We start from the raw sequence: 27,068 nt of genomic DNA, 5'->3' as shown, positions 1-27,068 counted from the left end.
TTTTAACTTGATGCTCTTAATTTCTGTCAGTCTGAACAAAGAAGGCTGAGCTTTCGCTCTGTTTGTATATACATACTCATTTTCTGGATTGTGAGCTGTGACAAACACGTTTATTATTGCTGTATGTGCAGAGAATATTTCCATTCAAAAGGTATTTCAGTTAACAGAAAGCTTTCAACCATTTCTATTAACTTTGCCATTTCTCCCCCTCTTCCTTATAGAAGACATATATACAATTGGGCCCCAACTGCTGTAGTTACAGTCTCACAGTCTTCTTTCAATCTCACGTATGATAATTCCAAAGCAATTGAGATGTGAAAAGATCTACTGGCATTGCCCTAATTCATGTAGAGAAAGCAGTTCACTTTGGTTCAACACAGGATCAAAAATCACTATGAGTTGCCCACATATGCAGCTTCTCTGAACAAGGGACAGAGTCCAGGTCTTCGATTCCCATCGGGATTTCTTGCTGTCAACACGCTCTCCAAGACAAGTTGGATGAATGAGCATTCTTGTGCTACTTCAGATACTTTGCATCTTACCTCACAAGAGCAGTCACAATTAGCTTCTATTTTGAAAACAGACAAACTTGCAGGTTTTTATTTTTATTGGATGCTTCCAATTTTATATCTAATAATATACAGATACTCATTTTTCATTGTTCCATTCATATCTTCACATAGTTCAGCCATTCTGTCACATTAAAATAAAAAAAAAGCACAACTGAAATAAAATAAATTTGTAAGCTGGAAAAATACATTATAAACTTATATTCAAGAAACATTCTCTTTATAATTAAAAGCCTACTTGTAACAATTTAAGTAGGATTTAAAGAAAATCTTGATTTTCATTTTTAAATAGGTGGCCTTTGTGTATACTTTTAATCATTTCATATGTACAATTCAACCAGTATCTCTGCCTACCTGTGACAGAATACCTGAAATGAAACAAACAAAACGAAAAAAAAATAATGAAAAGGAGTCTTTAACAAAACAAAAAATCAATATTCTTTTTCCAGGAAAATACAGTATAATCAGAACTTTAAACACATGCTTCTCTCATTTGTATTAAGGCCTAAGAGACAGATGTGCTTTAATAAAAGCAGACAGTATGAAGAAAAGTCCTTCCACTTTTCTCTTCGAATTCCTGTAACAGCTCATCTATTTCATTTTCCATGTCTTCTGTGTGCTGTATCTAAAAGAGAAAAAATGCTAAGTAACTGGACTCCAAGGATACGATGCAGTTTAGAGAACAGTAACGATTCAGTGTTTTTGGCTTACTGTGAAGCCTAAATCAGCAGGCTGTACCAAGCCGTGCAGCACTGGGTGCTTTATTGAGATTCCCAGCATTCCCAAACGTACATATATTCTGCATCGTGTTCATCTGCACATCCTTCCTTCTCCAACCCACTGAACTGGCACTGAACTAGTACTTTGTTGAGTAGGCAACATCCATCCTCACTAGATAACAAATGGAAGCTCTAGAATAGCTGCAAGCACACTGAACAGATGGCTAAAATTCAAGTTCCTTGAACCCTCAGAGGATTTTTGGATCTGGAAAGGATGCAAGCATTCGGGACCAGAATAGATCACACAGTCTGGAGTAAAAAAAAAGTCTGTTGCCACACTGGAATAGGTGAGCTAATCAGCTTGCACGTTGTGAAAGGACACAGAGCCTTTCTGTTCTCTTGACAGTTACGTCAACTGTTTTAAGCTCAGCTTATTTCAGCATTATTTCAAGGGTTAGGGCCAAGAACATTGAAGGTGGAAGACAGAAGGCACCAGATTTTTTCCACATCATACACACAACAGGGTGGTACTATGAAATACACCTACACAGGATGCTTTTCAAGTATACCGTGATTCAGAATGCAACTCTGATGTTTAAATCCCACATATTACAACTGCCTTTGAAATAGACATTTGTGCTATAAACAAATGTTTTGAGGATGGGCTCAACAAGTGTAATGGTTATGTGAAGAGCTCTGTGATGCTGCTTTTCATGGCAGCTAACAATTCATTAGTTTTGGACACACACTGTCTACTTTGGAAATCACGAACTCCATTCCAGTTGCACAACAGCTCCAGAAATAACCACGAGAATTTGGAAACTTAATTCTGTTGACACGGGTTTTACTTGAAACAATTTCTGCAATATGCAGCGCCTTTAAGGAGAGCTAAACAACCCCCAAGCCCCGTGCAGTCAGCTGGGTCCCAAACGAGCCCTCTCTACTTACACACTGGCAGAGCTCACAGATAAGGAAAGCACCCAGGGTTGCCTCCTCATGGTTATCCTGAATGTCCACATTGATCACGTGTACTGGCTGACACGTCTCCTGCTCTCTGGAATTTAAATCTAGTTGGAAACAAAACACACAACAGCAAAATTTTGGGTGGAATGATTTCACGTTTTACACACCATTCATAAAAAAACAGTTTATTATTTTCTGTATACATAGAACCAGTGAATAGTATAGTCCCTCTTTTCAGAAGGGGAAGGTGGATTTGGGAAACAAAAGAATTCAATTTTGTGGAAGGGCTGTGATGGTTTATTAGCCTTGGTCAAGAAAAGTTACCGCTCACCTTCGGCTGGCAGTCTTTAAAACCGAAGATTTTCAAAAGTCGAGAATGATTTTAGGCTTCCTCACCTGAAGAGTTTTAATTGCCTGTTTTTTAGAAAGCACTGTGCATCCAAACACTGAAAATTAAACTGCAAAGTGAACTCCTCGAAGTTAAGCACTGCCAGTTGTTTTAGAAAATTCTAGCTTTAACATGCTCCATTTATGGGTGGAAAAGGAAAAAATAAAGCATCCTTTTCCTATTAATACACCCATGTATTATTGTTATGCCTCTCTAACAAAACCTTCCCATTACACTCACTTTTTTAAGCTACAAGTTGCTCTTTCCTAACCCTGCTCTGCAAGTTTAGCTTGGCAAAGCCTGCTGAGGACTCCATTTTAAAGTTTCACCTTTCTAACCAAGAGCCATTTGGTAGCACTCAAGCTTTCTTCCTTTAACGCTGCTTGTAATTGACCAATTATCATAACGTGAGGGAGGCACAAGCAGAAAGCTAGCAAGTGGCTGCCCTTCGCCTCATATCCTTGTAACTCAAAACACTCTCATAAAACAGGGTGAAAGCTGTTTTCCACGTGAGACATGCTGAACTGACTGAAGAACCATCCATTCAACTCGCAGGGCAGCTGCTCTCAAAACTTACCGATACGTTTCAAACACTTCACTTAGATATTCAGAGCCCTTAATTGCTCAGCTTGCAGAAGCTCAAATGTTTGTGTGTGAGACATGATCACTGATGACTGAAAAGGTAAGCGACAGCCTTTTACGTTATGTATAATACTGTTTGCTGGTCTTTGAATGTAAAGGAAACACCCCAAACCTTACATAAGCCTGTATCCAGCATTTCCAGCAGCAGGGTGCCAGCCCAGGAGCTGAAACCCCACGACTCTCCCATCAGCTTGCAGTGCATTGTGACCATGCAGAACAGCCAATGTACAACATGAGATTCTGGCATATCACTGACTCATTTAAGGGCAAAGCTGTAGCACGTTAGCAGAGAGCTAATCGTGTTCAAGAATAGCTTCTCCAGCTTCATAGGAAGTATTTATTACGGGCAAACTGCTTGGTAGGTCACAGGAAGTATTCCTCAGGGAAGAAGGGAAGCTGCACAGAGAAGATAGCTTAGACTGTTTCTCCATCAACCCATAGTGGTTAAAAAAAAAAAAGGCTCATCATATACGACTTGGTCATCTTCTAGATCCATGAGCATTTTCAAACCGAACATGTACTAGAGTTTCTCCAAATGCTTGTTATTTCAAAATGCTTGTTATAGCAATTTCAAATTGCTATACGTACGCATCCTGCGTAGCTGCCAGAACTAGCATCTTTGAGAAATATGTACTCAGCTGTCACTTCTCTGCTACGTACAGCCCATGTCAATGCACTGGGAGCTCTTCTCCCTGCTGGTGCTCCAGCAACAGCAGTCAGAGCAGACAGAGATGTTTCCAGATCTGTGAAGGTCTTTGGGTATATGGGTGTGTGGCGTAGAGAAGAACTCAAAGTTAATTTATCAGCTCGAGGTCCTTACCTTCTACTACTTGATCATAGACTCTTTCTTCACACGTTAGAATCAAATCAAAAACATCTTTGCAGTTCTGGAATCTCTCTGGTCGTGGCTTGATTCTCTTATTTCTGTCCAACATATGTAAAATCCCATTCTGTGTGTATCTGAAGTTGTTTGAGTTAAGTATCTTTAAGAAAAGTCATGTTTTTGAGCAAATGACCAGTACAAGTTAAACTATTACAGTATCTTTAAAATCTGTTTGCAAATACAAAGATCAGTGACCACTGAACAGATCCCTGTTTGACCCCAAGAAGGACAATTCAGGCAGCTACTGGGTTTCAGACAACTCAGTACAATGGCAGAGACAGCTTTACAAGGCCCTCATTAGGTCTGGGTTCCTCAGAAGGACACCTTCCCTTGGGTAACTGCTTTTATATCCGTAATGCTTAGAGCACACAGACGTAGCCGTTTGCTAAGTGTCCTACATCCACCTGAGTCACTGCCCCTTACAGCCTCTGTCCCGTAAGTTATACAGGGCTCCTGGTGCCAGCTGCACGCCTGCATGAAGCTGCAGCCTGAACTCAGCCCGCAGGTTTATACAGATGAGCTTCCAACGGAAATTAAATAAACCAGTGGAGCATCATCCCTTTCAGAACATCCCCAGACAGAAACAGGAATGAAGAAAACCACCGATGTTACTGCTGCCAGCACTTCAGTCACTGGGTGAAACAGATCCATTATGCTGCTTGGTAGCTCAATTTACACAGGTACAGCAGCTTTGAGACCCAAATTTACAGCCCACATCCCCCTTTCAGACAGGATTCACTAATCCCCTGCCCACACTAACCCTGTCCTCTCAGCTGTCTGGGACACACGGTTTCATCAGGAGCACGCTCGCATACATCTGCTCGGTTCATTAATAGCAAACTCCTCCTGAAGACAGTTTTATGGGCAGATCAGGAATACTGGGGAAGGTTTGAATTAAAAGAGCATGGAAATTGATGCATCTCTTCCTTGCTTTGAAGCACCGGCTATTTTTAGCCATCCGAGTACATGTTTTTAAATTAAAATAGCAGTAAGGGTAACAGTCTATAATTTCTTGAGATAACAGAAGGATTCTGAGCAGAAAAAAAATCCATCATTAATAAAAATAACAAAAAAATAGTATGTAAGGTACCATCTTGGCTTATTTCCATTTTGAAAAGGTCACATACTTGGCAGGTTGTCTTCATTCTTTTCGCAATACAGTCCTGATCTTGTAACAAGGGACTGGCAACTTTCTGTCTACCTTTTTCCAGTTGCCCCCAGTATCCCCGGTTCTCTTGCTCAGCCAGCCAGGTCTATGCCACTAATCTACGTGCTTCAAGGTGTTCTTGAAGAGCGTTCAAGCCAACAGCCTCCAGAACTTTTAACTCTCCCAAGTTTTTAAGCTATATTAAAATCTAAATTCTTCTTTCTACCCAAGTAAGAGACCTTATATGGGAAAAATATTCAGTTCTTATGTAGCTGCAGCATCCCACTAGCTGCTTGACGGAAGAAAATTTCCATTTTGAATTACAAATTGAACGATACTTCATCACAAATATATATATATAAGCAACTCTATCAGTCAGTCGGCTGACTTCTGTGTCTTTTTTTCAGGGCTCTCCCAAACCTTTTACCATCGTTCCTTCCCAGAAGACTTCTCCCTGTGTAACTGCGCTTTATAGCCCAAAGCTATCTGAAGCTGCTCTTGTACACCAGAGCCCACATCTTCACAGCATCCCTGTAAAATCTCCTTGGGTCTGTCATGCTTGGAGAAAATCCACTATGCCAGACCTCTGGTGATGTGCAAAGCACAAAAACGACTGTAACAGCCATTTTCAGAACACTTGTAAACATCTCGCTGCACTGCTTGGTTTGGAGTTCGACAGCGAGCCCCTTCTGGGCTCTCTAATCTCTATTTCTACATCATGCAGTTGAAGGAAAAATTCACAACACCCTACACACTTCTCCTGGTTCTTTTTTTTTCCCTCCATTTCTAGGATGAAACGTTGCTGGCATCTGTCCCCTAGCTTTCCTGAGCATGGAGACAGAATTACGCATATTCAAAAAACCCACACAGTCAAGCTTTCTGCTTCACACAGCTTTCCACTGCCAACTTACAGCTACATTTTTTGAGGGTCTATGTGCCTATAAAAGGAGATTGAAATAAACCGTTAAGATTCAGGATGCTTTCATACTTGGTTGTCTGCAATCATTTTCACCTGGATAAAGCCAACATGCCATCCTGTCGGCAAGCTGCCCTGAGCTGCAGGATTGTTTTTAATGCAGAATCTTAGTCCAGATTTGTTCTCATCATGAGCTCAGGTGAACTCAAGAGATATTACACCTTATTAAAGGTCTCTACTGCCAGATGTTCAGCCATTAAGTCAGACTTGGCTCTCATTCCAGCAGATTTCAACTCCATGCTTCCTATTCTCTGCACCTCCGCTGTCCCCTTTCAGCAGTCCCTTCTTCAGAAGGTACTCACAAAACTCTCTCCTTAAGACATTTATATATTTACCTAAGGGGTCATCACCTACTGCAAACCATCAGTACAGTAACTATCGCATTTTAGCGGTGAGTCTAATTCAGATACTACCTTTATTGGAATAACTATGCTAATGGATCCACAAAGTAATGAAGTTTGTGTGTAACAAATCACTCCTAGAAAAACTTGATATGGAGATGTTGTAACGCAAGGTGCATTTTGCCATACAGAGCATTGCTGCTCATTCTTGCAGACACCTAGACCCCACTATCTCTATGGTTTCCGACTCTGTGTTCCCTCCATTTACTTTTAGGATATCCCATAATAACGTATTGATGAATATATATATATACACACACAAACCATAAACGTGTTTAGAACCCCCTAAATCTTTCACAGCTCCTGCCACCCAAATTTAAAATCCCCCCATCACAGGCAGCAGAAATGCCTCCTCCCACCCCCTGGGTAGGTCGCTGCCCATCCTTTCCCACTCCACTCAGTTCATCAGTCAGCTGCTCACTCAGGACCCAAACTGTACTTTTAGCTGTGTAATACTATCATATACATATTGATATAGAAAAGAAACTAGCTGTTTTCCTTAACTACTAGTAATATTTAAAAGAACATTTCCAGCAAGTAGACTTTTAGTTCTGTATTTGCGGGGGGGGCTGAAACTAGATGATCTTTAAGGTCCCTTTCAACCCAGGCCATTCTATGATATGATTCTATTTTCCCACCTTCCACTGTTGTTCTCAAGTAATTGCTTGAGGTCCACTTGGCAAATTTGAGTAAGTCTTGCTAAAAGCTGTGAATAGGAGCTTTCGTTAAGTGGAACTGGGATACAGAAGAACATCCACAGAACAAAGCAGATAATCCTGGAGAGCAGAAGTGTTTTCTTGTTTAATAAACTCAAAATTATTTTCACACATTGATTATGATTAGTTTAGTTCCTAGCTCTCACCTTCCCAAACTACAATGTTTACACTATTTCATAAAAGCTATACTGAGGTCAAAATTAAGAGAAGATTCCCATATGACAATACCATTTTTCAATGTTACATACACCACTCCCACACTGCAAGATACCCAAGACTGCACTGCCTTCACACATGTCCAGCTTCCAGTTTTGCTGATAGTGTTTCTTGTGTAACTGAATAGCATGGCAATGTTTCTGATGGTTACCTGACTGTAGAATTCAATATAATGTAGACTGCTGTTTTTGTTAGGAAATTGGATCTTTACAAGCCTGAAAGATATTTTTCTCTATATTGTTAGAAATCCATTTTAAAAAATAGGGGAAAAAAACACACATGTAGCTTCAAGATCTTCTCCTTAAGATTGTATGATGACTGCCTATGCTGGAGGTCAGCTGGGCAAAACATCTTAAAGTTGAACAAGTGGCAAAAAAATTCTCCCATGGATGCTAGGTGTTATTCAGGTACTATGAAGCTTAAGAGAAAAGTGTGTGTGGGGGGGAACTTTAGGCAACCCTCTTGCATAACTGCACTATCCCCTAACTAGGTTTCCCAGGGTTGGTCTGCATGTTCGTTAAGTGTTAAAGCTGCACTGAATATGCTCATGAAGTCACACAAATATCACTCAGGGTATAGTTGAGTGATTCAGACGTTAGTGCTATCTCACCATCTATGCATGTGAATAATGTAGTTATTCCTCTGCACAGCCATCTTTGAGAAACGCAGTTGTTCCAAGTTCTATTTAGGAAGCTAACTTGTTAGGAAACTAAAGATGGTCTTTAGAAAAAGATGTATGTCTGTCCACGAAGAATTAAAGGAAGTCTAGGCATTCTCTTCTTTACAATGAAACATCATGGACCTTCTCTGCAGGGTAGACAGGACAGTATTTTTTTCCAAAGTAGTTCCTGAATAAAATATGGCATATTACCTGAAGAACTAGATATTGGGATTAATTCCCCTGATACATCAATGTTTAAGTGGACTGCCAGCACCTGAAAGAGTAATGAATCATCTACATTAAAATAACTTAATGCATCAGATTTGACTTTTCGTTAACAATAATTTTCTCCCCCCATTAAATATGAAGAGCCATCTACATGTCACACCTAACCCAGCTCGGACCTGCTATCACTTCCAGACATCATTTTTTTATGGTGAATACACTTCCCAGGTAGTACCACAAGAGGACAGCAAGAGGAAAGAAACCTCGGAAATAAGACAGGATTACAATAAAGTACTGGCTACAGCTTGACCTTTTTTTTTTTTTTTTTAACCACCAAACAAACTTAAGGAAAATTATGTAAAAAAAAGTTTTATTTGCATTAAATAAAAACAGATACTCTTGTTAGAGAACAAAGCATATAGCAAGATACAGGGCACAGAAAGCAACTAGACTGCACAGAAATTACTGTGGATTATGTTTAGAGAACCTGCACTTGAAGCTGACAAAAAAAGCAACAGATTAGCAAAGGAAAAAACAGGAAGTTTTGATAAATACCAAGACCAGACAGTTAAAGGTTAAAAGAAGTACACTGCAAAACAGCGGACACATTCAGTGTCTGCCAGAGCACAAGATCACTGCTTATTTTCTCAGAGCAGTAAGAATCAAGAACAGCTATCAATTTCAATGAGAATAAATCTAATTACTGGCAAATTGGTTTATTTTTGCTTTTTCCCCCCCAGTACCTATCTATGATGATGGGGCCTCCACTTAACATCTCAGTTTTGAGATAAAAACAAGACTTCAATATTCTGAATGAGAAATTCAGGAGAACAGAATGGGCTGAATGGGAGACGGACACAGCCAGATGAGTTGTGTCTTCCATTAAACTGTTTTGCACAGCTCAGTGTCCAGCTGAGTCAGAAGGATCTATTAATTCAGCAGGGAAACTTCAGCAGCAGTTCAGCCTCAGAGCTTGATATTCAGAGAAGGACAGACAGGAATGATCATCTCAGGCCACCTAAGTTGCATGTTTATAAGGAATGTGCAATTCAGAACTGTAAAATATCACCTGGATACCAAGCACCATGTAAGAAGCATGAGCAGCAAAATTAAATGCCATGCCTAGTTCTTTACACTAAGATGTTTCAGCCTATTATGCTGTGTTTTAAGCCAAAGGCTCGTTTCATTTCTTACCACTGTTGCTGAATAGGGCTTAGTTCTTGTGGTGGTAATCACTGCATGCGGACAACAGACTTTCAAGAAATACTTCTCATACCGTAAGAGGAAGCTTGGATGAACTTAATCATGCAGGTCTAGAAGGTTGTACGTAAACATCTACATCTCAGGTCATCAAGGCAGAAAGTCTTCCCTAATGACCAGTGAAAAGGAATCGGTTGCATCTGCTGCCTGGTTATTCTGTTTTAATTCTTCCACTCTCCATGAAAAAATATCCTTTGAAATATCCCTATCCTCCCCTCGGTATAAGGGCAGCCAAGCAGGTCGCATCAAGACACCTCGTCTGCAGATGACTAATCTGAGATGAAATACCCAATACACCGACTTATTTAAGTTAAAATCTTGTATGGATGAAAAGAACCAGAAAAGAATTCAATAAGTTTCATCTTAACTTCTAGACGAAACTGAAAATGAAGTCGGCAAGTAGTGTAACCTGAAAATTTTGGAGTATATAAATTAATTATATAGTCATCTAAAATAGAGACCAATCTATTAAACATAATTAGGTAAATTCAATTTGCTAAAACGCATACATGCTCTTCAGGAAAAAAAGTGTCTTTAAAGTAATGGCTGACGCCCAAAGCTTCTACATCTTCAAACAAATCTGACACGCCAATTATTCATTTTCATGCAGCTGTCACTATACTCAAACACTGCAATTCTTCTTTGTGAAAAATAGCAGTGGAGCAGAGCAAGTCTCTAACACTAGCACAAATGGCATTTGCAAGTCTCTTTTCTATGTAAAGAATTTAATTACTAGTAACTGTATTGTAAACAGAACATACCTCGTGCTTCATCCTGCTTGGCAAAATGCTGACGGGAACAACTGCCCACCCTTCTTCCACCTGCAGTTATCACTTCCTTTTGCAGGGAATACAACACTAAAAAGGGCACCAGCGCTATGAATTCTGCTTTCCAGGCAGCTGTGGTTATCGCTGCAAGAACTGTCTATGTTCTGTATCTGGAGCGTGATTTGCCTTTCATTTGGAATGAAAACTGTGCCTTTTTAGTACAAATTGGAGATTGTTCACAAGCCTTTTGTGGTACCGTGCAACTTATAGTCCTAACGTTGAAAATATGACATCCTAAAATATCACAAAGCTACCAAGTTGGGTTAAGTAACATTTCTGGTAATGTCTGTGCCTGCATTAATGACTTGCAAAGGACCGAATATGAAATGTCACTTGCTTTTTATTGCTAAGGCCAACAACATAGCATTTCTAAGCTGAAAGCTACAACTAAAATCCAGCTGAGCAAGCTCACAGCAGTAGGTCCATAACCAACAGTAGCTGGTCCAACAACAACAGGCTCGGCATGCTCATTCCCTAAGTCTGGTTGAGCCCTAAAGCTGAGGGCTGCATGCCCACACTTCTCTGAGAGAAGCCAAGATCTTCAGTTTAGCCTACAGCAAAAGTGCCAGACAGTGACTTGTCAGTGCTGAAAAGCTGAAACTTCATTTGAGGATGAAACTGGACAGAAATAAGCTGTCAAAAGGGAAAAGAAAGGAAGCAATGGTAAAGTCCAAAGAGCTGGAGAAGGGGTATGATGGACATTCTGGAGGGACTATCAGATAGGTGAGAATATCAAAGACAGAATGCAAGACGACTTCAAAGATGTGGCATTTTTGACTATGCCAAACACTTGGCTACATACTGCATTCAATGAGTATTCCATGTGGAAGTTAATTGCAATAATCTAAAAGTGTCTGTCATCTCAGCAAGATACCTCAAACTGCTAGCAGGTCCACCAGGTGACAGGGACAGGTAACAAAGGATTACAGAAATCAACAGCAGGACCGGCAGGCAAGCTAAAGAAAAACACCAGAGGGTACTTAGGTATTGCACATTCCTTTGGATGCTCCTCTCAGGCACAGAAACAAGTGCCAGATTTCAAAAGACGAATGTCAGGAGACGGGGGGAAGCAGGAAGTATTCTGAAGTAGCTGTGCAGGCAAAAAGGTCTGTCAGAAAAATATTAGTCATTCCAGTAAATGTCTCAGAGAAACAAGGTCTGCAACAACTGTTCTCAAATTACTTTCCATTGTTGTACTACTCTGTACTGTAGAATTCAAAGTTAATTTTCAACTAGAGTTATAGCTGGAACTCAGATAAAGCAAAACAAGTATTGCAAATCTTATGTAAATTAAGCTATTTTGCTTCACTTATTTGGGAAAGCTGAGAACGTATTCATAAAGACAGCAGGGCCACTTTTAAAGAGCAGCCTGCAGAGCAAGAAACATGCCGGATGAGATCCGCAGTGTGTTCCGTGGCACAACACTGCAAACAGGACACTGAAGTACAGGGGGATGTGGTTAATCCACAGCCTGATTAACAACTGGTTTTGCAAAGCTCACACACACACACAACTTGTGTTCCTTGGGGAAACACTTCTCACAGTAAGTCCTCCTCACACTGGTCCCAAAGTCTGTTCTCACATCAGATTCGCAAGGTATTCACACTGCCAATTCTGTCACTGGGCAGCAACAATGCTGACTGAGCTTTTCCTCCCCCCTCTTCTGTAACTTCAACTGTTGGCTTGGCTCCAAGTTTCTAGGTGTTTCAGCAAAGGTAGAAGCTGTGATTCAATTAGACAGAGCTGCTGAACTTGGGGCTAGAGAAATAACCCATGCTGGAAGCGAGAGAATGCTAACTTCGCCTAAATGGAAATAGATGTGATGTACATCTTAGAGGCTCTACCATCTGAAGAGGTGGCAGACGCTAAGATTAAGCAGAAAATCCTGCAAGATAAAATGCTCTGGCAAAGTCGTCCATACCTTTAGTTACAAAAGGTAAGAATAAAGAGCAAGAACGGATATTAACTTGTTTGCAAATTTTGTTCTGAACTGAAAACAGAGCAATGGAAATATGCCTTCAGTTCTTCTGTTGAATATTTTAACCATCTGTCTGCATATCCAAAAAAAATGTCATAAACATCCCAGAAGCCAGGCACAGAAATTCTACTGTCTTGCAATTAACACTGGTTGAAGAAGTTACAGGCACTCCCCTGAAGATGGAGATTGTTCTGGAAGCAATATAAAGAACAAAGACTGTATAAGCATTCCTTACATTGACAGAGTAAGCTTTGCATTCATCTGAAATAAACTCTTTTAGGCAGGAAACAGCAGCCTGCTGTCACTTCTGTCCCAGACGAAACAGCCGAGCTAGGACCAAACAAAGCTATGCTAGTTTTTCTGGGCAGACAGCTGGCAAGGTTCATCAACTACAGATGACAAAAGGACCGAGTGGGATTTAAGCCAGTGCCCAAGAGTAGAAGCAGCAACTTTCTATATGTAAGTTTAAATAACAGTAAGACTACTACCTTCGTAGGGAGTTAAGAACAAAAAGCCTGTGCTAAGACACTGGTTATAGGAAGAGCAAACAATATGAATGCCTCGCTGCATTCCTGTGTGATATCAAAAGCAGCAGGGCCAACACACTGGGAGAAAAATTCGATCTGCTTATGAGGCAAATCATCTCTAAGTAATGCTAGTCATGCACGGTGCACGCAGGAGGCCAGCAGGTGGTAGGGACCGAGACCTTCAAGTAGCCCTGTTTTTCATGTCCATCCAAACATGTGGTATCTCAGATTCAAATCTCACCTTTACTTCCAAGAATGCCCAACAGACTTAAAATGCTTACGTTCATTAGCAGAGCTCATACATTATGACTGAAACACAGTCAAGGAAAATTACTCAAATGCTATATGGATTTTAAAATACTCGTCAACCTCAGACAGGATTCTTTGGATGACCTGTTCAGAACCAACATTGGGTAAGGAAACAAACCTTCTGAAGATTCTAGCTAGAAGGCAGGTAGGATGGCAGAGGAAGTTTTATGTGCTGAGAAACATTTCCTATTAGGCTGGTATCCGTCGTTCCTCCCATGTCCTAGAACTTCAAATACAGAGGGAAGTATATCTAAATAAGTATTTATATTTTTTGCATGTGTAAGTTTCAAGTAATATTTCCTTTTTGATGTGGATGAAACCAGAATTAACAGCAGTTTCTTCAGAAGCCAAACTAAGAAATACTGAAAACTGCTGCCTTTCAAAGGCTAGGGATTTTGTGAAAAGTGTTTTTGTCTTAAGATCCGTCGTGGAGAAAAAGGTATTGGAGCTCAGCTTATGGTCAAAAGTGTACAGAGCTGCAGAAACACGCCTCATAGAAGATTGTTCAAATCCAGTTTAAGCACTGCTTTCCATCCTCATCCTTTCCGTTTCACTAAGTATTTTGTACCTAAAGTACTTTGAAGGATGTTAAGAAAGAAAATGAGACTTACGCTGCGTTGAGGAGAAGTTTGCCATGCAACAGGCCGTGATTTCAGCCGTACAGCAACTAGCCCATTGACCACGGGAACCCAGCTCAGAACAGCAGCTGACAGCTGTTTATCAGCTCCAAATCCAGGAAGAAAACCGAATGAAAACATGAAATAAATATATGCGTGAAGAGCTTACCTGAAGTGGAATTTAAGTTACTCTTGAAAAAAGGAATCGGCATGGGTGAGCTATATGTGGCCTCAACAAGCACGAAGCTCAAGAGTCCTCCTGCATGCCCATGGTAACTTCCCCCGTTAAGCAACTCAAGGTTGCTTTGTACAGCCTCCAGAAAAGCGGTGCCATATAAATTCTCCATAAATTAGGACAGTTCACTGATCCAGAAATATCAGGAATTACTGCTCAATTGTTACGGATTCTAGAGCTTTGCTGTAAGTGGCAGAAGTCTCTGCAACAAACAAACAATATTCAAAAGAGAACGGACAAGTGCTTTAGAGCAAGCTATTCCTGTCACCACCGGCAGCTTTTCTTCCAGCAACTTTTCTCCACTTCTTCAGGCCATGAACGCTCTGGGCATCAGAATCATGGCTCTTCACCACGCAACACCAGAGCATTAACAGCAAGGCTGGAAAATACAACTTGGCTACAAACCAGAAATCAAGAGGAACAGAATTTACAAAGTCCCAAATCTTTTCAGCAAATGACAACCCAAGCAGTAAGACCTGAAACTGATTTTGATGACACTGGAAAATTACTGCCTCCTTTGCCATTCTGTGCTGCACCTTTCATTTTCATTGCAAATTTCTTATGGCAGCTATAATCTGGTTCTACTTGCTTTGTTAATGAGAAAACCAACAGGCAAAGTGCTATGACCTCATTTCATACAAAAAGGATCTTATTCCTGGTACCGCTGCACTATAATCATCTATTCCCGGCTTATGCTTTTTTCCCCTGAAAAAGCAGACATTAATTCGAGCTCTAAAAATGAAAGAAATTAAGACGTGGATAAATTCAGAACTTCCTGGGACATCAACTATTTGATGACCATGTACCATTTAAATTGCAAGATTATTTACATGTTTAAAAACATGAACTATTTTTGCCTTTCAGGGTGCAAGAGGGAAATCAAACTATCTTAGGTAAGGAAGAGCAGCAACTTTAAGTGCATCAGCCATCCACCACCGTCCAAGAACACGAAGCTAGTGCTTTGCAAAAGCACTCGAACTCTTAAACTTACCCCTTAAACTCATGGTAATTTGCTCTTTGCTTCTAAAGGTTTGTTTTAGTGTTGTTCCGCATTTACAACTCAGTAGTGTATTTCTGTTGTACAATAATCAGAAGTTTGCTTTGAATTTCTTAAGTAGCTGTTTCCATGCAGCAAGTGCCCAAGATTTTTAAGCTTTACAATCCCAAACCTATGCACTGGATATCCTGCAGCGTAGTTACAGCTGATGTCTTTAATTCCTCTAGGCAGCTTCTACATTTTGCTGATTACTGCTGTTCTCCTTAAGGCACGTAAATCTGAAGGTGTAAATTGTGCATCCCAACTTATATACAATTAATGCACAAACACCATTAAAAATACTTTACAGACTACTGAAAGCTAAGGGACTTTTTATGATTTACCATGAAGTTCTTGCTACAGCTCACAGGAAGGATGTCTTGCAACAAGCCCCTCGTCAAGCACACAGGAGGCAGTTGAAGACCAACTCCAATCCCAGACTAAGCCCTCCCTGAGTTCCACCTTCCCACACAGGCCAGCAAGAGCTTGTTAACCCTACCAACACTGATGCACAGGTCCTCCTTCCCGTTATCTCCAGGCCAGGGCTTTTTAGCTCAGATGCAGCGACACTTTAGCACTACTATGAGACGTCTGAGCTATAGCACACGTGCATCCCACAGGCAGGGAGCACACGCACATGAGCTCTCAGCCACTTGCAGATCGGCTTGCACAAAACCAGTTCTTCACTCTGAATACTGGCCCAAGTATGTCCTCTTAAGAGAAAGACTATTTAATGAAAAGGATCACCAATTCCCAGTATTTAACTATTCTTGTCTTTACAGTTCAGGAAAGTTGAACGTTAGTTTCCATACTAGCTATTTTTCAAGCTACAAACTTACCACTTGTGAGTGGCTGAAGTGAATACCCGAGTAATAATGCATGGACAGCATTCAGCCACAAAATCATGAAAAAACAGACTATTACCAGACAAAATAAGACTTCTCCAAGTAGTTAAAAAAAAAAAAAAGCAGCAGCTGTTCAAGAACAAGAATTCTCCAGAACCTAACTAGGCAAATGCAGGAATTCTAAAGGACTAAGTCCAAGCTGTAACAAATGGACTCTGTTATCTTCCTGAGCATGATATGCCACACCTAACTGGAAAAGGCAGCCTGGACCGGCTGCATACTTAGAGATTATTGTCTTAAGAAGCTAATGAACTACCTTTTCAACTTTAGTCCCCAATTTAAAAAGAGAGTCCATCCTTCAGACTGAATAGAGAATGACTGTAAGGCCTTGCTCCAACAAGCAGTTCTGTTTCTTGCTTTGAACAGACCCCAACACTACACTGGACACGCAATATTACAGCAGTTAGGTTATCAATTCTGTGGTTGATGCCAAATAACTTTCCGATGCAGCTGTTAAAGACTGCACGAGGAACTGCTTCCCTTCTTCCAGTACTGGCATTAAGGGAGAGCAGAAGAAACCTCCCAGACAAGATGACGTTCAGTACTACGATGCTGTCCCACTGTATTTCACTCCAAGAGAGAAGATTCAGTTTTTCTGCAGGAAAAGCCTGGTAATGTCTGACTAAGACTTTAGTCAGGATCTTACTTCATTGCCACCCCCCAGAGAAAAAAAATATTCCTCAGTATATCCTCACCACTCCCAGATGCCCCTCTTGTCAGCTAGTCACGGTCCTCTTTCTGTGTTTGTTCCTCTTCGCAGGCACAGGCGATAGCGTCTCAAGTGGGACTGAAACATTTTGGGCAAGGCACAGAACCCTGTTCCTGTACAGTCCTACAGTGACACCAATTTAGTTCGGTAATACCCTTCTGTTGGTCTTCCTTCTCTTCTGTCAGGAAATTGGTATTTCAGCTTTGTACATCTGGACCCTGTGAAGATCTCGTGCATGCTAGAACCTGCTTCAGATTTTTTGTGATTTTTCCCCTATTCAGGACTGCCGCCCATGCTTGCCCCAAAGCCTCCGCATTTTCCTCTACTGACATTCTAGCACAATGCATCTTACCCGTTAAGACAGCAGAGAGCAAGACAGATGAAGAACTGTGGGATAAACCAGGAGTAAGGGTCAGCCACAGGGAGACCACAATGCCATAATATTTGCTGGCAAAGCGGTTTGTATGACAGTAAGAATTATTTCCACTTATTCTGAATGGGCAGGGTACTATAAACAAAACAGAAAACACATCAGCAATAGCACACAAAAAAGGTACGGCCATCCAGCTTATAGAGTTCAAAAAGAACTAAATCTCAGTCAATTACATTATCACGATTATTTTTCTCAGAAGAGAATACCTATACCTTTAACTAAGATGCACCAACCCAGCTTTTGTTCATTTCTGAAACATCTTCCTTTCTGCCTCAAGCAAACCTTTAGGAATATCTTGATCCTCTTTTTTTTTTCTCCTCCTAATTTGATATCACATAACTAGGAAGCTAAAACTGGAATCCTATCTACATATTTAGCAAGCAGGTTAAATTAAAAGACAAGAACTAAAATAGTAGGAAACAGAGTAGCAGGCCACACTTGTAAGTAGAGGTGTGCTGCCTAGAAATCCTAATTAAAATAAATACATATCTTTGGAAACAACTAGGTTTCTTCCATCTAAGGGCCACAGATATGTCAGTGTTGAGAGAAGGAAAGAAACAGTCAATCATGCAGTTAGTTAATATTGATAAAGAATTTGGGAGTGGCTGCTGTCAAATTTTGGTCAAGTTTCTATTTGAACAGTCCATATCCCTGGGCAAACGTGCAACAGCAATTGCTGTTGTTATTTTTTTTTTTTTTTAATTTCATCTTATTGATTTCACTTGATTGCAAACTCACCAATTTTCCTTTTTTTTTTTTGTCTCTCAAGTCACAATCATATAATTAGAACCAAGTCCTTAAGTCCCTTCACACAGCTGTACGTGGCAAGTAATTATACCGGTCTATTTTTGAGATGCCCATTTGCACATGCAAATTCAAGGAACTGTAACAATACTACCCACACATAATCCTGCAGAGATACCCCAGACACTGGCCCTGTCTCCTACAGATTAGTAGCAGAACCCTCTACTGTTCTCCTAGAACGAAAAGTAGTATTTTTAAGAAGCACCCAAGAACTACACTCAGAACAGCCTTAAGTAGTTTTGTTGCAGCCCTCTATTAGGGCTCAGGGAACTTAAATGCAATGTTCTAAAAATGCAAGGGTAGAAGTGGATATTTGTTTTAACTACTAACCTTTAAACTGTTCTGGACTGCTTTCATTTTGTACATACTGTAACCACCACTGTAGGTATTCAACTGATCATGGATGTCTGCCTGGCTCCATCAGTCCCTTATCCCTTTGCTTCTGAAATTCAGCATACGCCTTCAAGGTATGTGAGCTTGTGCGCTGTATTTCACTAATTAACAGCAACGAAGGTGCTCTGAGGCTCCGCAGAGTGTTTTTGATAGTTCTGCTCTCCCTCCTTTTCTCAAGCGACTACTTTTCACTCATTTTTTACCTCACTCTGACCGACGTCCATCACTGCAGAAGCTCATTTCTGGTTGAGATTAAAGCCTTCTGAAACAAGAGGTCATTTCCTTGGCTGGTCAAGCGAGAACATGCCAAGTCACTTGCAGCCACAATTTCACTGAGTATCTGGTGTCCATAATGCACCAGATCCCTGCTGGCCTACAGAACTGGAGGAAGGAAATCATTCCCAGCTGAGGCAGCATTGGATGCTGAGCGCTCGCATTTCGTGTGTCCTATCACTGGAATATGGGAACAAGCTGACAGTTCTCACCAAGATACTTTCCAAACACCTGGAACAGCTCTAGGTGACAGTCATCTCCACTGAGCTGATGAATGCAAGGCTGGGGAACAGGACAAGCTAAATCATACGAACAACATGGTGTCTTGTTTCCCCCAACAATTACACCCAAAGCCCTTCAGAAGAGCAGGCCCCCACCCCCTACAGCAGGCAATGTTTGCATGCCCATCACCTCTATTATGAAAAATCTTCTGCCACTAAAGAGCGCAAAAACTGCTCTGTTACAAATTATAAGACTCACTTCTGCAATACTTCATTTTAAAGGATTCTCTATTTTTAAGAAGAAATTCTTACTGAATTCTATACTGAATATCTTTTTTAGGGTAAATTCTCTCTTTTGCATTTAACATTTAAAAAGAAAAAAAAAATCAGATCCCTTGCTGAGAAAGAAGTACCTAGAATGAGTACCCTGATTTTGCAAAAAAAAAAAAAAAAAAAAGTGAGTTTTCTTAAAAAATGAAAAATCAACTTCAAATACAGATGTTCTAAAATCATGCAGAATCATGAATTATGTCAAGCTAAGTAGTGTGCATAACTGTGATCACCTCTGCTCTCCAGGATTAATTCTGTTATTGTGCTTTCCTATGTCCGTTCTTTAAAATATACTATGCACATTTTTTTTGGTGCACTGCTCGAATCACGTATCAAGAAGCTCTCAGTGAGAAGAGTGAGTTCTTTAATGAAAGGTATCCTCTCTCCCAGAGAAAGTATACTGTAAGCCTTACCTGTCAGTCTGTCTGAGCTAAATACAATTTTAATCTTGAGGTGGCAGCTGTTGTCATATCCGTTATCAGGAACAGTCTTTGCACTGGGAAAGTACGATCCACAGTGCAGTGGAGGTTAACGGACAATCTGTGATAGGATTAATGTGCTTTCAATCAAGAGGTAAGTGTGTTAACATACTTCAAAAGAGCATTCTGAATGCGTGCATTGTAACTCAACAGCGATTTACAAGGGAGCATTAGAGGCCCTTTGTAAAAAAACCTGCTGTGAACTTTAAACATTTTAAGTTTGCCAGTCAAGCAACTATGTATTCCTAATGCATAATGCCAAATAATGAATTACACCTTTCAAGGAGAACCATATTGGATTTTTTTAAAAAGGCCATGCCACAGGGATACAGTTCTTTGTCTTTCCTAAGCAGATCATTGTACATCTGATCATATGTTGTTTTGAAATCATAAACATTTGGCTTGTCCGGTGCTGGTCCTGGCAGTTTCACGTGAGTCCCTGTTCCAAAGGATCGGACACTGAATCCTCGTTTGCTGAAAGACAGTGGGGAAGGGGAGAGAAGAGGCAATTAGACTGGATGGATTTTAAACAACAATGTGCAATCAGCCAAATCACAACCGAACAGTCCAAACAAATATTTCAACTAACAGTTAAACTAAGGTCACAACGTTCTTAGATTTACAGTGCAGAAGAGTTGCAGATGGAAGTTTAAAGAGCGGCAGCACACATCTTTTAACCTACATAAATGTCACACACACACACAAAAAAAACCCTCCATCTGACATCAGGTAACTAGTATCACACAAACTGCTTTCTGGTACCTGGCATTGCCAAAAAGCTAACAGGAATGATGCAATGATTTCAAAGTTTTATTTTCTCCTTTCCTCCTCCCCAAAGATGCACATTAAAACAGAGAGGCAAAGCCACTGGGCCTCGGACCATCACAAAAAGAAACACTCATTTGGGATTATAGCCAAAAGGAACAGAGCCCTCATATATATTGAAGGTTTTTAACAAAGTCAATTAAATACAGCTAAAACTTTGCTTTGAAAGATCTGTGATTTACCTAATACCGAGAGAAAAGACATCCTGGACGTATCTATACTGACAACCATCCCTTTCATTCTTTTTCAGAACCTGGTCACCTGAACATGGAGAAAGGTGATTCACGTGGACTTGAGGTGTACTGCTGTAGCGCATAACAAAGCGAACTCCAACTCACTGCCCACTTCTCTAAACCCACTAATTGTTTTGTAGCACAGGAAAGAAAAGGGACCCAAGAGTATTCCACTAGCATAGCACAGAATCAGTGCAAAACGCATGGGTCCTTGTAAGGAGAAATAAGGAACCAATGAAAGAAAAAAAAAAAAGGTTAGACTGGATTTCTAAGACAACTTCACTTCAGTTCTGTCTCATCTGAAGAAATATTTCTGGAAGAAAATTTTCTTCTACATTCACTTTACTAGAGGAAACATGATACAGACAACAACGTTATCTGCACCATGGCATTCACCATGCAAGTCTTGTTTGAGAAAATCCTCACTTGTTACTGGAAAACCTTGGGGCAGAGACCCAAAGCACACATTTCCTTGCGGTTACAATTAAGACTCATAAACCGTTTCTGAAAGGCTGCCTATATTTTATACTAATTCTTCTTAGAATTACTATATGCAGTGTTTCAGACATTGCGTTTCTGTTGTGCTTTCACACATTTTTGGATCTGTAACACGTTCTGTTCACTCTTAGGCAATACAATACAGGCAGAGTTGTTTTTGTCTTGATATAAGGAAGCAACAATACCAACTGGCCAATACTTATGTATTCTGCTCAAGTTGCTGGGTTAACTATTTCATTTCCCGCATTCCGTTGCCAAACCTCTACTGTGATGTAAGTAGCGCAGTACAAGCATTTGGGTGCTTGGCCTTTCCCTCAAGGGGGCTGAAAAAATCTTGCTGTGCAATTACTTTTACAGAAGCAGAACACATACCCGGCTAGCTTGCATCTAAAACTTGTGGGTAAGCCTAGAATAACTTCATTCCATTCTTAGGAAGAATTACTAGTTTGACTATTTAAATTTTAAAAAAAAGGAGGCAGAAACCTGTTTGTCTTTAGGGGCAACACCATTATGTTTTTTCCAGTTAACCTAAATACACTGGATTGAATTTCAGTAAACCCTTGAGTAATAATACGGATTGCAATACATTTTGTCAGATAACCCAGACGAGATTGCTTTCTGACGGTCTACTGGTCAAAGCTACGTGGTAAAACAGTCACTATTAGCCAGAAGGCTGAAATATTTGACTTCAGAATTATAATGCAGCTTCTGAAACATGTCATGATCACGGATTAATCTCATTTTTTTTGTTGTTTTGTTTTAAAAAAGGACCCACACTTGCAGCTTCAATGATTTATCAGAGTCTGAATTAAAGAAAACCAAGATATCTGCAGCCTTCTGAGAAGAGCGACCAGAAGGCTGTGAGCCACTGCAAGGGTCCCAGGTGCCCATTTTGAGCAAATGACGACTCACACTTTAACTCCTCGGTCTTCGCACACAAGATAGCAGGAGAATTCAGTAGGAGACACCCATTCCAATTGCTTGTTTGTCTTAAAGTACAATTCCTTCCACAAAAGTGACTCATAACTGCACTTGTGGTTATTTCTGCCTGCCAACCTTCCAGCCCTGAGTTTTTATTCTACTGCCTCTACTGGACATGAAGAGTCATCACATTTATGGACAAAACTGCAGCGGCTGAATTATTAATTTTTTCAAATTGCTCTTCTTCCAGATATCTCATCCTTCTTCTTCCCTGCCTAACGTCTACCACTTGAAGCTATTTTGGCAAAGTAGCTTGGGAACACCTAACGAGAAATAGTGAACTTCAGCACCTTGCACTTCCTGTCTTCTTTCTTCTTCTGCCACACAAAGCAGTAATGCTACAATGGAACAGTATTTTCTTCTATGTTTTCCTCCTGAATTTTAATTTTTTACTTTAGTTTTTTTCTCTGAAATAGGTCTGGTTAGGTCACGCACATTAGAAAGCCCACCTCCAGCTGTGAGAAACATCCTTGGAGTATGTGTAATTTCATACAGATCAAAACAGAAGTGTTCACTGCAGTTTCACAAATCAAAAATTTGTGGTTCGACACCCACGACCCACTGAAAAATACTTCCTTGAGTAGCTGGAACGCACACCTCACCTGGGGCAATTTCATGCTTTGACATCAGCAGTTGCCAAGGTACAGTTTTAAATTAGTTATGCATTAGGTGTACTGTTAGGAAATATTTGGAAGATGTTTCACCATACTTCTTGCAGCAGCGGGGGACAGGCCTGTTCAACAGAGCCTGCTTTTGTTAAGCAGCTGGGCAGATCCAGTTTAGTGAGTCAAGTATCTGCTATTACGTGGCACGGCCTTTTAACAAGGAGGATTTTCTATGAGACAATTTATATCTAAGATCCTTTGCCTAGAAAAACTACACAGAAAATGGAAAAAATGAACTTCATCTTTACCATTAATAGTAGAGGGTAAACATATACTAATATACTAACTCGGTGATCTTGAATACTAAATATCGGAAGTGAATGCAAAAAACTGCAGCACCACTGCAGGCAGTAGCAGTAAAGTTTCTCAGGGGACAAATTAGTTTTAATACAAACTAGCTTTAATACAAACCTTCCACAACGCGTAGCAAGAGAATAATTAGCAGTGTCCTCCTCCTACAACACTTCAAAAATATCTTATGTCATTCAACCAATAAAAAAAAAAAGAAAATCACACACTTAAACAGCGGGCATGAAAGCATTGTTAACTGATTTTGATTACAAAAATCTTCAAAATATTAACTTGTCGCGCTGCAACATGTAATTTACTTATCAGCAATAAGCTGTCAGATGAAAGCGCTATGTTAAAAAACACTTCCTCCTTTCTTAAGGATTTAATAAGACAATTCCAGATTTCTTAAATTAAGCAGCGCAGGTTTCAATATCCATTTGGCAGCAGTTAGCTGCTGACAGATGTCAGCACAGAAGCTATGACTGAGCTACTTAAGTAAACTGCAAGGGTGTAACTTAAGTTCTTTTATTTAGTCAATGTTGAAATACAAATCATAACGTTAACATGAAACTTAAGCCTTGGCTACTGGGGTTTCGATTTTTAAGCTTTTACTGCCACTAAGATACCTCATGTTCACATTCCCAAGTTCTTAGCGCACTTCATTTCCTAAAAACAAAGAGGAACACAAATATCCGAGAAGTTTGCGTTACCAGAACAGGACCGCAGAGAGAAAGAACTGAGGGGGCTGAGACAGGATGCTTGTACCATAAGAGCCTGAAAATACAAAGTTGCTAGAGCACCTGCTATGCACTGGAAGAATTTGAAAGGATAATTTTCTTTTAAATGCCAAATAAACCTACACAAATGGATGTGTGGAAGTTGCTGTGTAACACGGCTTGTCAGTAAGTGTAACCCTTCTACCTTCCTCTTTGGTGTTTCAAGGAGAGCCATGGCCTAAATCTATGCATCCTACGGCAAAAAAGGATGCAAGTGCAAGTCAGATTTGTAAAAGCAAGAAGTGTAGGATGAGTAAGATTTGACCTACAGAAACCCAGTTTGATAACTTCTAAGGAAGGACTGCATCTCTCTGCATAGTCCTCTGCCTTGCCTCTTTTCCCTTTGCTTTAATGTCTCAGTGTAAACCATTGGCGATGGTAGCTATTCTATCAACAAGCTTCAAGGGCTTCTGTTGGGAGATTGGAACAATAACAAAAATATTTAGAAACTGGTCATTAAAAAGAAAATACAGAAAAATACTATAAAGCAAACAAACTAGTGCTGAAGCAAGATAACACTGGTTAGATGTCATTATATCTTTGTTGTATTGTGAACAATCAAACATTTGCCTTCCAGAGACACAAGTGGCAGCACAGAGACACCAGGCACAGGAAGGATGAGTAAGAAATTTAGGTTGCCAAGTCAGAATCGTGCAAGCCCTTTGGAATGAACCACTGGAATTTTAAAAGGAAAAAAAGTAATTCTTATCTGGTTAAGTAAAAAAAAAAAATACTGAAGTGTACGAAGTATGTACTACAATTTTTTTCCTCATGTTCAAGAAGAGAACAGCAGGATAATATAAAACATAAGTACATTAAGACGTTAAACTCTGTTTAAACCACTTCATAATTTCATGCATTAGACAGGATAAACAACTAAAAGGGAACATAAAAGCAAGAAGTGATAGACTTCAAGTGTGTCTGAGAGCCTACTATGTTAATCATTTCATCTGGATGTGCTATATAGAGAGCTAAATATGTATGTAAATACACAAATGCATCAGGAGTTTAAATTCAGATATATCTGTAAGAATCTTTTCTGTTGTAGAAGGAAGTAGAATACAGTTAAGTTCAAGTTTTAGTAGGCATTCAGTAGGCCTAACATTTGGAAAGTGAAATAAGCTTGCCTTACAGATATTTTTCTCTATATGTTGAAGACTGAAATAAGCACAATTACTGAGAACACTTTTACATGAAAGACTTGGCTTAAATAAAACCTGTAGTTCATGAGAACACTGAGTGGACTAGAGAAGTTAATTCTGAAACCTGACCTACAACATTATAAACATTAAAAAAAACTGTGATAACCATGTCAAAAATATTTTTATTTTGCTATGTTTCCTAGCATAAACATTTTCAAGAAAAAAGCCTACCACTACCTCGAGCCACACATTGCAAAACTTTGTTTATGAATGTTGATGTAGATGTTCCAACACCGATGGCTGGACTCCAGATTTTTGTTTTCAAACAGTCACCTGTGGTTCCGTAGTGTTTGTGCCCTTTCAAGTTTCATAATCCCTTAACAAAATACTTTGAAGGTATAATACCTCACTTTCTATGCTTTAAACATTTCTTCCGGACTGTTTTTCCTCTTTTGGTCACATGTTGTTTTTTTCCAAAGTGCAGTGCCACATACAGCAGGTCAGCCTGGCAAAATGGCCTAGCTTTGATCCAACGCAAACTGTTTTCTGAAGCTTACAGGCAAGCAATCATTCTCCTTGCAGAGACTAGTTATATCTTTGGAACAGCACCAGCAGTTCAGCTCTATTTTGCCAGCTATGCTATTCCAAATTACATAAGATGCTGCTGCTTACAAACCTTTACAAAAAAACTACTATTTTTTTTAATAAAATCATAAGGGAGAAGAAGCTTTCAAAAAGAACATCAGTCACAACGGAAGTGATTTATTTCTTCTGCAAAAACAGAGGGAAAGAAAAAGGCTGGATATTAGAAGTAAATTTAATCCCCACCCCAAGCACTCCGGTTTTGGTTAACGCTCTGTTCCAGCATTATAACTAGCAGAAAACCCACAGAAAAGCAGCAGCCCTTCCCCACCCCAGCTCAAAGCATGTACTGGTCCCATCGTGTTTGGAGGAGCGCCTCAGGTAACATCTGACGCCAAGTTTAAGCATTTGCTGCATCAGATGCTTACAGTAAGATGGCTGCCAGACCAGATGTTCCTATTATTTAGTCCTTTCATGTCTTTTTTCCCTGTTTTAATTAAAATGTAAAGCACAATTTACACTTCGCTGTTTGACTCGCTGTGCTAGTGATGTGCCTCATCTCACGTGGATGCTGACTTTGCCTAGTTTTAACCGAAAAAGAAGACTTTATCACGGTGCACAGGGAGGGTTCAGGCCCACGGTTCCCGGCAGATCAAGTCCCTCCTGCCTGTCCACCCGTGTCACCGCCTCCCTCTCCCATCTCCCCTTCTGCCTTCAGCCAAACTGGAAGCACTTGCAGGGCTAAATAAAGGAACCCTCACAGCCTCAGCATCACTTCATGCTCTGAACCAAGCACCATTTAGCCAAATACTTCACCCGGTGTTCCTGCAAAGGGAAAGCGCTCCCTGTCAGTGCCTATGGCGGCTCCAATCTTCACACTCGTTATTTAAAAAATAAAACAACGTTAAAAAGAGGCAGTTGGGCGTTAAAACGCCTAGCCCCGGAGGCTGTCGGCCGCGTTTCGCAGCGCTGGACGCGGAGCTCCGTTGTGCGCCGATCGGTGCAGGCCCCACGGCCCCGGGCCCGCAGGGAAGGAGGCGGGCGGGCTGGCCCCGGTTACCTGAGGATGTTGTGCGCCTCCATGCTGCGGTTCTGGTTGCTGGAGCACACGACGGCCACGCGGAGCGGCGAGGACGGCATGGCGGCGATGGCGACGCGGCCCGGCCCGGCCCGGCCCCGGCGGCGGCTCCTCGCACAAAATGGCGGCCGCGGCGCGGCGGGGGGCGGGGCCCG

At 40.6% G+C, this 27,068-nt stretch overlaps 1 protein-coding gene across 1 annotated transcript; it reads right to left on the bottom strand.

The window, feature by feature from the left end:
• Positions 1 to 79: 79 nt before the first annotated feature.
• SSU72 (SSU72 homolog, RNA polymerase II CTD phosphatase) lies at positions 80 to 27,068 on the bottom strand. The gene is made up of 5 exons (XM_035557530.2): positions 26,896 to 27,068; positions 20,173 to 20,316; positions 4,102 to 4,241; positions 2,237 to 2,355; positions 80 to 1,194 (listed from the first exon to the last, which is right to left on the bottom strand). Exons 1-5 carry the CDS (start codon positions 26,973 to 26,975, stop codon positions 1,093 to 1,095), a joined length of 585 nt encoding a protein of 194 aa, XP_035413423.1. The 5' UTR covers positions 26,976 to 27,068; the 3' UTR covers positions 80 to 1,092.

The sequence above is a fragment of the Cygnus atratus genome, chromosome 21 (assembly GCF_013377495.2).
Source record: "Cygnus atratus isolate AKBS03 ecotype Queensland, Australia chromosome 21, CAtr_DNAZoo_HiC_assembly, whole genome shotgun sequence".
Taxonomy (NCBI): Eukaryota; Metazoa; Chordata; class Aves; order Anseriformes; family Anatidae; genus Cygnus; species Cygnus atratus.
Note: the sequence above shows the minus strand (reverse complement) of the source record. Positions and strands in the feature narration are given on the sequence as shown.

Coding starts and splice junctions, on each gene's coding strand:
- SSU72 (XM_035557530.2), bottom strand. CDS start 26,975: ATGCCGTCCTCGCCGCTCCGCGTGGCCGTCGTGTGCTCCAGCAACCAG. Junction 4,242..20,172: donor CTTAGGAAAGACAAAGAACT/GTATCCCTGTGG, acceptor AAACAACTTCAG/ATACACACAGAATGGGATTT. Junction 2,356..4,101: donor CTATGATCAAGTAGTAGAAG/GTAAGGACCTCG, acceptor GTTTCCAACTAG/ATTTAAATTCCAGAGAGCAG.